This window comes from Charadrius vociferus, unplaced genomic scaffold (genome assembly GCF_000708025.1).
Source record: "Charadrius vociferus isolate BGI_N301 unplaced genomic scaffold, ASM70802v2 scaffold217, whole genome shotgun sequence".
Classification (NCBI taxonomy): domain Eukaryota; kingdom Metazoa; phylum Chordata; class Aves; order Charadriiformes; family Charadriidae; genus Charadrius; species Charadrius vociferus.
In genome coordinates this window covers 3,845,167-3,856,547 of record NW_009649190.1, presented here as the reverse complement: position 1 = coordinate 3,856,547, position 11,381 = coordinate 3,845,167, and the positions used below count along the sequence as shown (strand labels likewise).

General features: G+C 45.6%; 1 protein-coding gene across 1 annotated transcript in view; it reads right to left on the bottom strand.

Moving 5' to 3' along the window:
• Positions 1-6,200: 6,200 nt before the first annotated feature.
• The window catches only part of NR1D2 (nuclear receptor subfamily 1, group D, member 2), a 19,490-nt gene continuing 14,309 nt past the window's right edge, over positions 6,201-11,381 (bottom strand). The window contains 1 exon segment of the mRNA XM_009888938.1: positions 6,201-7,238. Within this exon segment, the coding sequence (XP_009887240.1) occupies positions 7,042-7,238 (197 nt within the window). The 3' untranslated portion in view covers positions 6,201-7,041.

The window sequence follows — 11,381 nt, the reverse complement described above, 5'->3', positions numbered from 1 at the left end:
ACGTGACAGCGAGGGGACGTAGGCATGGCCCCAGACACAGGTCAACAGGCAGGCAAAGCTGTGCCCTGCTTCTGGGGGTCTTGTAGTTTTATTTATTTTATTTCTAATGAAATGCTGGGACTAAACCAGCAAACCGCCGCGACACTGAGGCATACTTAGCTCTGTCGTAACTCCGACACCACTGTTTCTGGCCATTTTGGGGGTAAGATGGGTAAAGAGGCAAAGCAAATGGTTACTGCAGTGGTCACCTGGGGTTTGTGCTGAGGGTGTTTGAAGGCCAAGCCACAACTGGAGAGCCACACCAGAGACAAGTATAGCACTGACATCAGAGCAGGCGAGCACTTTGCTCTTCAGCTCCAGAACCATTTTTAAAGAACCCAACCTGGTTGCAGGACCTGCAGAAACCGGGTGGGTGGGATGGAGCAAATACAGGGGACTTCTCTATGATTTGAAAATAATTACTAGCTGTGGACGTAGCCACCGAGTCTTATCATCCCCACCGATCCCCTGTTTGTCTGCTCCTCCAACCCTCTGAACGTGACACTCTCTTTGTCTCAGCTCCAGTGCTTTAGGAGGCTTCTCAGAGCCAGATGTATGGTCCAGGACCTGTGGTGCCATGGGGTGGCCGGGGGAGGCTGACGCTCCTCCAGCGCCAGAGCAAAGGCTGAGCCCACAGCCTGCTCCTTTACGCCAAGGAATTTTTGGCTGCAGGTGCCAGGTAATTCCTGGTAACGCTGGCAGGCAATCCTCCTGGCTGTTCGCAGCAGCGCTTTAATTCAGCCCACCCATGTTCACACAAGGCTCCTGCGCAAGAGCAGCCCCATGCGGGGCTTACATGAAGTTAGCCACCCAGAAGCTTTTATTTACAGTGAAGTTAAACAGTGACACCCCTGTTTTGTCTTAGAAAGCAATGGAGGAACCCCTTCTGTGGTGAAGCACCTATAAGAAAACCAGGACTTTTAAGCCCAGGTTTATCACAGAATTTACTGCATGCAGATAAGTGAAAAGAAAGCAGCCATCGAGTGACAGAACTGGGTTCCCCGGAACGTCGCTATTTTAGCACAGCTCCTCTGCTAGGCACACACAGCAAATGACTGTAAATAATTATGACTGAATTTCCCTTGTGAAATGTAAGAACCAGCATTTGTCTCCTGATGCGTTAACCCAGCGGTTTTGCTTATACTCTTATAAAGGGACTACGAGGACAGATGCTCCCCTGCAGATGTCAGGGGGGTCGCTTCGGCCTCGCGCCAGACTACCAACAAGGGGAAGCCTGTGCGTGGGCACGCAGAGGGCAAATGCACACTGCACAGTGGGAAAGAGGGCTGCCAAGCCACACACACCATTAAGCTGCAGGGGAGGAGGCCAGAGAGGTTGCTACTGGGCAAGGATAAAAAGGTGAAAGGAAAAAAAAAAAAATCCTACATGCAGGGTGGACCAATCTCTGCACCACGAGCCATCCTGAGAGGTACTAGTTTAGACATCATGGAAATGTAACATAGTTAAATAATTTGTGTCATCTGCCACTGGGGACGCAGGCGCACGTGTTAGGTGGCCATTTATCCATGTGTTTTCTCTATCCTGGAGTGTTGTGCAGAAGAGAAGTCAGCTATCAGGATGCCACAACTGTGCACAAATCTGGGTCACTTCCCAGGGCTTCTGCGTCTGCATTTGGGCCAAAGGAGCAGAGGAAAGGGGACTGAGGGGTACCTGAGGTTCTCTTCGAGATCCTCCCATATTCTGGGACTACGTGGGAACCGAGTCAGCCTCGGTCAGAGGCAATCTTCAGCTGTGTGTTGGTGATTGAACCTGCCAAAGTGGCATAAAAGGTGGCATTAGCATCAGCCTCATCACCACTGCTTATGAATCACATAGCTTTGAGTATCCGCATTAAGTAAATGAAAATGAAGGTAGCAATTATCTAGCCTTGCAGCTAATCCCAGGCTGCCTGCATGAGGTCTACAGAGCACCGCACATGCAGGAGAAGAGCTGTTGTACAGCCGTAACCCATCAGGCCTCTCTAGATGTGCTTCAGTTGGAGCTGCGACTTCTGGGCCAGATGGGCTTTTAACATGACATATTTGCCTCTGCCTTTCTACCACCTTGTAAGTAGCACCAAATGTGGTTCCATGAAAGACTTGGAGCCACAATCTTCCCAAGCTGAGGTACGAGGGCTGAGGCAGAGAGAAGAGCCCTCAGAGAAGGCACTCCTCCCAGTTTGAAGTGCGTAACTTCACAAGTAACCCCCAGGAAGGCGTTCCTCCTCCAGCCAGAGGCAAAAGCTCTCCTGGAGAGCAATGTGGGGGGAACAGCCCCCAGGGATAACCCCACAGCCTGCCTTGGGGATTCAGGCCAGGCAGGAACCACTTGTTCCTATAGCTATGGGAGCTGGCAGCGTTCAGTCCTCTGCCATCGCAAGCTCTGCCTTCAAACAGAAGTGCTATGCTGTACAATTGCAGCAGATATAAACTGCTCTGTGAAGGGGCCCGGTGCGGCAGAGCAGCGTCTGCGCAGAGCAGAAGCTTTTTTGGCGTGGATGGACCTGTTTGTTCCTGAAAACCGGGGATCTGCAGCCTCGCAGCCTCCACGCACGCCTGCTCAGCTCCTCACTCTCTCTCGCTGGCGACGTGGCTGTGTCCTTGACCAACTTTCCTGCCCAGCGAGCACAGCCTCCGCAATGGTTTTTTTCCAAGCTGCCTGTTGCAGCTCCGTCGGCTTTCAGGGGTGGGTGTCTCTGGGCTCTCCCCACACCTGGATGCTTCTCCCTCCCCACTCCAAATTTCAACCTTAAAAAAAAAAAAAAATTGAAAGGAAAAAAAAAAAAGAAGGTATTTGCTGATGAAGGCTCTGGCAGCTGCTCACTGTACTCATCAAAGAAAAGGAAGTGCCAATTATTTCCTGGTACGAACTGTTTCTGTAATCAGTGCTCTGCGGTTCAGTTGTGATGGCTGATTCCCTCCCACCCCACACACAGCCCATGGGTCATGAGCCCAAGCGGGAGGCAGCTGACTGCCCGCACCCTCATCAGTTTATACTTTCACACAGTGACACTCATACCTTTGTTTTTCTTGCGACATTCACCATCTCCTCGTGGAGCGAGGACAGAGATGGTGCAGGCTGCTGCGGGCACGTTCACACTTGAGTCGGAGCTGTCAACTCCCAAGTCCAGCGAGTTTCCCACAAACAAGCACACAACGCTTCATGTCCCCATCCCCAAAGCATCTTCCCAAACTAAGGGGGTAGGAGAGCAGGGAATTGTGTTTCTACTGGGAAGCTTCTCCCGTCCCATCTCCCCGTTTGCTGTGGTAAGGCTTTCACAACAAAACAGGGAAAAATTACCCGTGGTCCATCCAGAGCATCCCAGCGAAAGCTGGAAAGAGGTCCTCCCAAGGACCTCCTAGGCCCTGGGACTGCCGTGGCTCGGGCCCTGCTCACAGGGGCTCAGACTTGGCAGCAACAAGGGAAGCCATATGCAAACATGCCACCAGAGAAAATATGCCAAGGAAAAAGAAAGAGGTTTTGTGCTCTTATTTTTTCCAGTGCTGGCAGTCCTAATTTTGTTTCTGTTTTAATTCTGGGGGTTTGGGTTTTTTTTAAACACCAACAGAGAAAACATTTCCTGGAGAAGCTTATCTCCTAAAACAGTAAACATTTCAATCTAGGAAATCAAGTTGGAAAAATCAAACATATCTTTGCCCTTCATACACCATTTTCCATCTACCTCTCTTATAACCTAGCTTTAAGACTCTACAAAAATCTAAACCATATACATTTTGTCAGTTACAACGTTATGTTCTTGAAATCTAATGAGGGTGTTTAAAATTACTACCTATTTTAATGAAGCTACCCAAAAAGTCTGTTAATTGTAGTAAGCCAAGTACACCAGAAAACCCCATCCAGCCACCTGGCAAGAGAGACCAGTATCACGGGCGGACCACGATACCGGCTCCCAGCTACTCTGCACCAGCGCAGCTGATGTTCTCATCCATTACTGCTGCTTTGTTCATTTTGGCATGCTGTCCTCCTTTCCAGATTCCAAACAGAAAATGACAAAGAACAGAGAAACACAGTTTAGCTTGCTGACATAATGCCCATATTTAATCTCTTAAAACAAGAACAAAATCAAGAATAAAATCAAGAATAAAAATTTCATTTAAGTCATACAGTACATTAATCTTTCAGCAATGACCCAATCTACAGTACTCAAATGCCTGGCATGAAGTCTATTATCTCAGCGTTTAACAAGTGTATAACCAGTGACACAGTAAAAGAAGAGCTCACAATACACAGCTAACACGATGAGTTTAGATTTTCTTCTAAGAGTCCAGCTAAGGTTTGTAATACGTGGGTCACTTTTGAACTGTACTTTAATCAACTTTTTTGTTCAGTCAATCTGTTCGGGGCTTTTTGTCTGTTATATAAGTTTTTCCATTATGTACAGGAAGATTATTTCAAATGAAATTGCACAAGTTAGAATATCTATCTATAGGCATACACGGTCAATCTAACTAAAAATTTAATAAGCAGTAATTACTCAGTCCTGGTTATACATTCCTAAAGGCTTAATAATACAGTTTTAAGAAGAAAAAAAAAAAAAAAGAACAAAACACAACAAAACACAGTTGTAGGGTGGTAATCTTTGTAAGAAGCCTTCTTCCCTCCCAAAACAACCAAGGGTTAACTGTACTTTCCACATTTGAAATGGGGTCTACAAAGAAGTCATTTCAGCTCCTAAATAACACAAAACATGTGACTGTGTTCTTTCTAATGTGTGAATGGTTCAATGCGTAATTCGGTGAAGCTCTCAAACAAATAATACTGGTAGGATGCAGACTGTTAAGAGAAATTAGGACAATATGCCCCGGTATCACATTTGGATAGCAAAACCGTACGTATTAAGGAGCCATTATCTGGTGGTTACAGTAGTTTGAACCGGGACAGCTCTCCCTGTAGCAGCTGCGGAGGAGGGGAAAGGGTGGGCTCTTCTGCTCCTTACCCATGGCTAAAGCCAAATTTTCCCCAGCTCTTACTCAAGCACCTGCCCACTCCTGCTCTCAACCTCCTGACCAGCACTCCTTACCACTTTCCGAGGGGAAATCCCCAGCCCAAAGGCGACCGGAGCCGTGGCAGGGTGCAAGCCTCCCCTTCTCTGCCTGGCTCTCCATGCTCAGGGGCAGGCAGAGGTCTGCCTCTTCTCCAGCTCCACGGCAGGCACGAGGGCTCCCACTGACTCGCTGCTGTGCGAGAGGCGCTCCTGCACGGCGAGGAGGAGCTCTGCTGTCTGGTGGCTTTCTGCCTCCCAGCCTCAACCACCGCACACATCTACATGCGGTAATAAACGGAGAGGTCTCTCCCTCCGCAGAGTAGTGTTACCAAACGCTAGAGACCCAGAGGGCTACCTCTAAGGTGAGTTAACTAAACACAAGGGTAATGGAGCATCTTCTTCCCACATTAGCAAAATATGAACATAACTAATTAACACAACTGCTTTGACTTCTTTTTAAACTCTCTTTTCTGGTGCCAGGTCCTGCTATACATGGAGAAAACCCATAGAGAACTGCTTTCCTAGATGGAAATGCAGCAGAATCTTAAGCCTTGAGGATCTGCTTTGTAATTTGCTACTGGCATAAACAACAAAAAAGTCCCATTTGTTTGCTTGGTTTTTGTGGTGTTTTTTAAGAAAAAAATCCAGACTATCCAGTGCACCTTCTTTGCACGTACACACACACGCACATGCACACACACCAATGGAGAGCTCCAGAAGAACAGGCATGGGAACCACAAAGCCCGAATTGTGAAAAGACATGAGGAATCTCACATTTCTGTGTTCAATTCTCATTTAGCAATGAAGCAGCAAAATGATGTATTGCAAGAAATAAATGGTCACAGAACACACATACACCCAAACGCAACCATGGATACATTTTTCCCATTTTTTTTCTTTTCTGATAGATGCTGTTATTCATCTGATTGTTTCTTTCTGGCTGTGCTGAAGTTTTTGAAGAGCATCTGGTGCTTCTTTAACCTTTACCAGAATGTAAGAACCTCAGTGGCAATGGACAATCAATCTCATTACTGTCACAACCAACCATCTCCACCTGATATTCTCTACAAACCCCTTCTGGAAGTTGAATCTGACTCTGCCCCTTTGGTGCCACTTTGTGGTGGTTTTTTGTGGTTTTTTTTTTTTTTTAAATTAACAAACACAGCATATTAATGCAAATTTGATGTTTTCTAAAAATTAGAAATGCTCAGATAATTAGTTCAGCAATATGCAAAGTGCATCTATTTGGTTCTTTCCATAGATCACCTTCTGTTGTAAGTCTAAATTCCTTCACAGTTTAAAATATTGTGAAGAAATTATATGTATACTTTATGTATAGAACTATTTATATACATACACATATATACACACAACTCTGTTCTTTATATAGCGATAAACACTCATTACTTAACTATTTATATTATATACACATGGCATGAACACACACTCAGTGAAGAGTTGGTGCAGGCTGAAATCATTCCATCGGGTTTAATGGAATAACAACAGTGAAACCATGAGTGAGTTATCAAAAGACACAGACGTACATCTATTAGATAAGTGAAAGACCAATTAAATCAGCTCTTCCATTTTCCTATTAGCGCAGGATTGTTGCCACCCCATTCCATGCTCCATATGCACATACACAGCTATTTTGCATTCAGTTTACATGAGAGGGCAGTGGTGGTTTTGATTTTTTTTTTTTTTTCCTAAGTGAAAGAACAGTCCATATTGACTCGGGCTTATCACAACCTCTTCTGCACAAGTGGGGCACAGCTGGGTCTGGACGTCTTGGAGGACTCCGACTGCTGTGCCGCCGTTAGCTGAAAGCACCTGCTGAAGCGTTATTGCATGGTTATGGGACAGCTATCAATCGTTCACAGTCCGTGAACTCTCTCTCTTTCTCTCTCTCTGACAAGTGGTACAACTGTATAAATACATATTTTAGCACAAAACAGTTTAACACGAGGCAAGTCCAAGTACGAATGAGACCTAAAGGCCTATGGGTGAACTTTAAAGGCCAAGAGTTCTTCAGAGTGCATGTTGTTTAAGGAACGCAAGTCGGGTAATTTCAAAAGAAGTTTTGTGAAAATAGAGGCTTCATTTGGGTGGTTTTTCATGATTAAGGTCCTTAATGCACGGATTAGTGTTTCCTGAAGCGCCTCCACAGAATTGACATTTTCTATTCCGGAGCGATCTGAAGAGAAGGGGGGTGGGAGGGAAAAGAAAAACAGGACAGGGGAAGAAAAAAAAGAGAGACTGAACAGATGTATTTTGCAACATTAAGCCACTGCAAAAATCACTCACTAAATTAACAAGCACAAGAAAAATTAAATACTTATGTCAGAAGTTTCAAACCAAAAGTCTGTGAAATAGTGTTTAGCATCAACTTTGTAAAGTATAAAGCTCATGCTGAACTGGCAGCATTCAATCACCTTTTCTGTAATCACTTATCATGTTTCCAGAAAAGGACACACTGAAGCACACGCTTAAATAGTTTGCTGAATCCCAACTTTCAATGCAAGGAGAGAGACAGGGAACACAGAACTAAAAATGTCAAACGCTTCTCGTGGCTGGACACAGAACCCTAAACTTAAATTGGAGGTTCATGTTTGAGGAGGAAATTCCACTTAGGACAAGCCACACTCTTATCTGCACAATGGGATCTGCAGGGGCAAAGGGAGGGCAAGCCTTGACAGGACTGGGCACTATGTCCAAGTGTCTTCTGAAGCACTTACAGAATGAAACATGATGCACCCAAAATTCCCAACTGAGGAAGAAAAGAAGAATTTCAACATGAAGAAAAAGTATTATGCTTTCACATACTGCACTCACCCCATGCCCGAGGCATCTCTTTCAAGAGAGCTGTATTTAAGAACATGCCCGTCATCCTTAGGTGGAAACTAAGTAAGCAGCTTAAAAGCATGAATTTTTAAGCACAACATCTCACCTAATAACCATGCACAGTAACTTTTTCCAAAAGTAACTGTAGCCTCTCTTCTTATACGCTATGTAAATTCAGCAGGGCACATACATACACGATTGACGGACACAAAGAGAATCATAGAATGATTTAGGTTGGAAAGGACCTTAAAGATCATCGAGTTCCAACCCCCCTGCCATGGCCAGGGACACCTCCCACTAGACCAGGTTGCCCAAGGCCACGTCCAGCCTGGCCTTGAACACCTCCAGGGATGGGGCCTCAACAACCTCTCTGGGCAACCTGTTCTAGTGCCTCACCACCCTCAAAGTGAAAAACTTCTTCCTAATGTTTAATCTAAACCTGCCCTTTTCTAGTTTATATCCATTCCCCCTCATTCTGTCACTACATGCCCTAGTAAAAAGTCCTTCCCCAGCTCTCCTGTAGGCCCCCTTTAGGTACTGGAAGGCCGCAATAAGGTCTCCCCGGAGCCTTCTCTTCTCCAGGCTGAACAGCCCCAACTCTCTCAGCCTCTCCTCAATGCACTTTGATGTGTACGTGTACTCAAGCACTTTGCAGAACTGGGACACAGAATGACAACAGCTTTCTGGAGTAGCACTGAGTCAGATCATACAGTCACAGTGGGAATCCCTTCCTTATGCTGCCAGTGTCAATCCAATTGGAATTCTCAGGTAAACAGTCTAGAAAGTCCTCCTGGACTATTCTGTACAGATCTCCACCACTATGGGAAAAATTATTATACAATCCACTTAAGAATCCATCTTGAAGCAGTTAGTGGTTTTTGTTCCTTTAGAAAGATTGTTCCAGAACCTTCTAGTCTAATGATTAATATCAAGCAATGTTTATTAGCATATATTCCACTCTTCTGTGAAGACTGGCCATTAGGTTTGACAGCCGCTCTCCAAGAGAGCACAAATGAAGAGATGCCTCTCTGCCTTTACTTGTTAAACTATCTATCCTGCTTGCCCCCCACTTTGCAAAACCTTTAGGTTTGCTCCGCCCTGAGCGGGGATGATGACATTTGCGCAGAATACACCAGATGAGGTTTCTCAAGAGCTCTGTACAGTGACAGCAGTACTGCCTTGCCTCTGAAGGCAGAGGAATGCAGTCCAGTCCTTCCTGGCTGCCTTGGCTGCGTTACTGTAGCTTCCCCTCTTCAATTAGCCCAAGTCCTTCTTCTCCCTCTCAGTCTGCTCCCAGTGGCCAGCAGAAGTTTTTGTTAGTTCTATCCCAATAAGAGAGAATAATAGTGGGTGTGCATTTTATATTCTTCTATCACAAGGCATCACCCACAGTTGAGAGATTATCTGGTCTCTAGACCTGCACAAACCACATTCTTTCAGCTTTGCTTCCACCTTGCTGCTTCTTTCTTCAGTGCCCATGATCCATCTTGCTATCTCCCCTCCATCTTCAACACATCCAGCTAACTGAAGCCAAACGTGAAGCGTTTAGTTTTCTAAATGTTTCTTTTAGTTTTGGAATGGTACCAAGGTAATTCCTCAGCACCACCAGAAACACTCCCACATCCTCACTGTATGGCCCTGCTTTTTCTTTCTATGCCATGTAACACCAAAACAAGAGGATGTACACAGTTACACCTATTTCTTGCTACTACTCCTGCTTCTTCTTTCTGCATGTTCCAAATACTCCTCAGCAGAGTAGTTATTCATCCAGTATTATGTGGAGATGCTTCTGACAAGTGTTCTCCCCACTAGTGCTAGTTATACTTACGAACATTTTTCCCACTGATTTTTTTTTTTTTTAAACAACTAGAAATCTTTTTGAAAGACTTTTAACTAGTGCAGCATGGTATTTTATATTCTGGATCACTTAATCAGGATTCAGCAGTCACACACTCCTGTCTGCTTCTGGAACTGATGTGAATCTTGACTACTCTCTACTATCTTCCTTTCAATCTTGAGTAACTCATTCTGAGATCAAGTCATCTTAATGGCCTTATTCTTCCACCTTCAGTTCTTCCAGTTACGCCATCTTTTGCCTTTGCCTGCATCTCCATGTCATTCTCTCTGATGCTGTTCCTCAACTCTTCCTCCTTATCTAACTGAGCTCTGCCTCCCCCTTATGGGAAATCACTCCCTGGGTCATCCCTTGAGGGGTGGGGTGCGGGGGGTCTCTGTCAAGATCTGTTTAATCAACAGATGCCCACGACCCTTCGGTTCTACAGGCATCTCCTCCTCCCGGCAAGCCCTCGCACTACGGGCATCTTCCCCAGGAGCTCTGTTGGGGCACTTCTGCTCTTCTTAGGTACTTGCTCAAACGTGAAGCTTGCTCACTTACTCTCTTGTGCAAGCAATGACTGCAGCATTTCAGTTCCGTTGCAAGCTACAGAGTGAAATTGATCCGAAAACTGCTGGGCTCGCAGTGACCACCAAGGTTACTATCGTGTCTGGAATACAGTACAAATGCAAGTTTGGGGCCAAACATTAAAAGACTAATGAAGTTTTACTTTATAAAACCCTAGAAGTATTTTGTGAAGATGTCCCGGAAGGCTGCGATCAGACTGCAAATCAGATCACAAGGTAGCAACAACATCCAAAGCTATGATCTGAAAAATCCTCAGCAGCTGCAAGAAGCCTCAGTATCAAACACCTCCTCTTTTTGTCCTGTTGCAAAGCTCTGACATTACGCACTGTACACATTACATTCCATCCCTAAGCTAAGCCCTGCTGGGAGCTTCCAACAGCATGGAGCAGTGCTTAAAAGGCTGAGGGGGGCTGGCTCTCTGCTAGAAGCACATTTAACAGAACAGCTACAGCCACTTACATTCAAAACAGGTGGCACAGAGATTGTGATATTCCAGGGCTCAGCAGCTGAGCAAGGGAGAGGAGTGCCTGTAGCCTAGTTATGACATTGCACGAGGAGGGAAGAGACCTGATTCTCAGCCCTTATTTTAAGGGTTGTCTCCAGCCCTCTCACCAATTTAGCTTTTGAAAGATAAAATATATAAAGTAGAGTCTGGAAAAGCAACTAAAACCCCAGGTTTTTCTCTGCTACCTGAACATTTTCACTAACAGACTACAGTGCCATGCTTCCTTCACCCTGCCATTCGTTCTGGCTTTTGAAGCTTGCACTCTGTACCACCCTCTGCTCCTTACCACAGGTCACAAACTGGAGAGGTTACAGCGGCCCCATCCTGTGCCATCACATTTCAGTTAGGCCATGCATAAAGCTGTTAGACTGAACTGTCCCACCTTGTTTACAGAGGCTTCGTGCGCCTGCAGCACCATGCCTGGGGTGCTCCTCCCTGATAAGAGAGATGTGGGTCTAAATCACTCATGTGGAAGAGGTGCACTTGTTCAAGAAGCGAGTGGCCCCCAAACGCTGGCTTGTTGTAAAAGCGGGCGCCACCAGCATTCCCGCCAGCTACCTCTAGAGCGA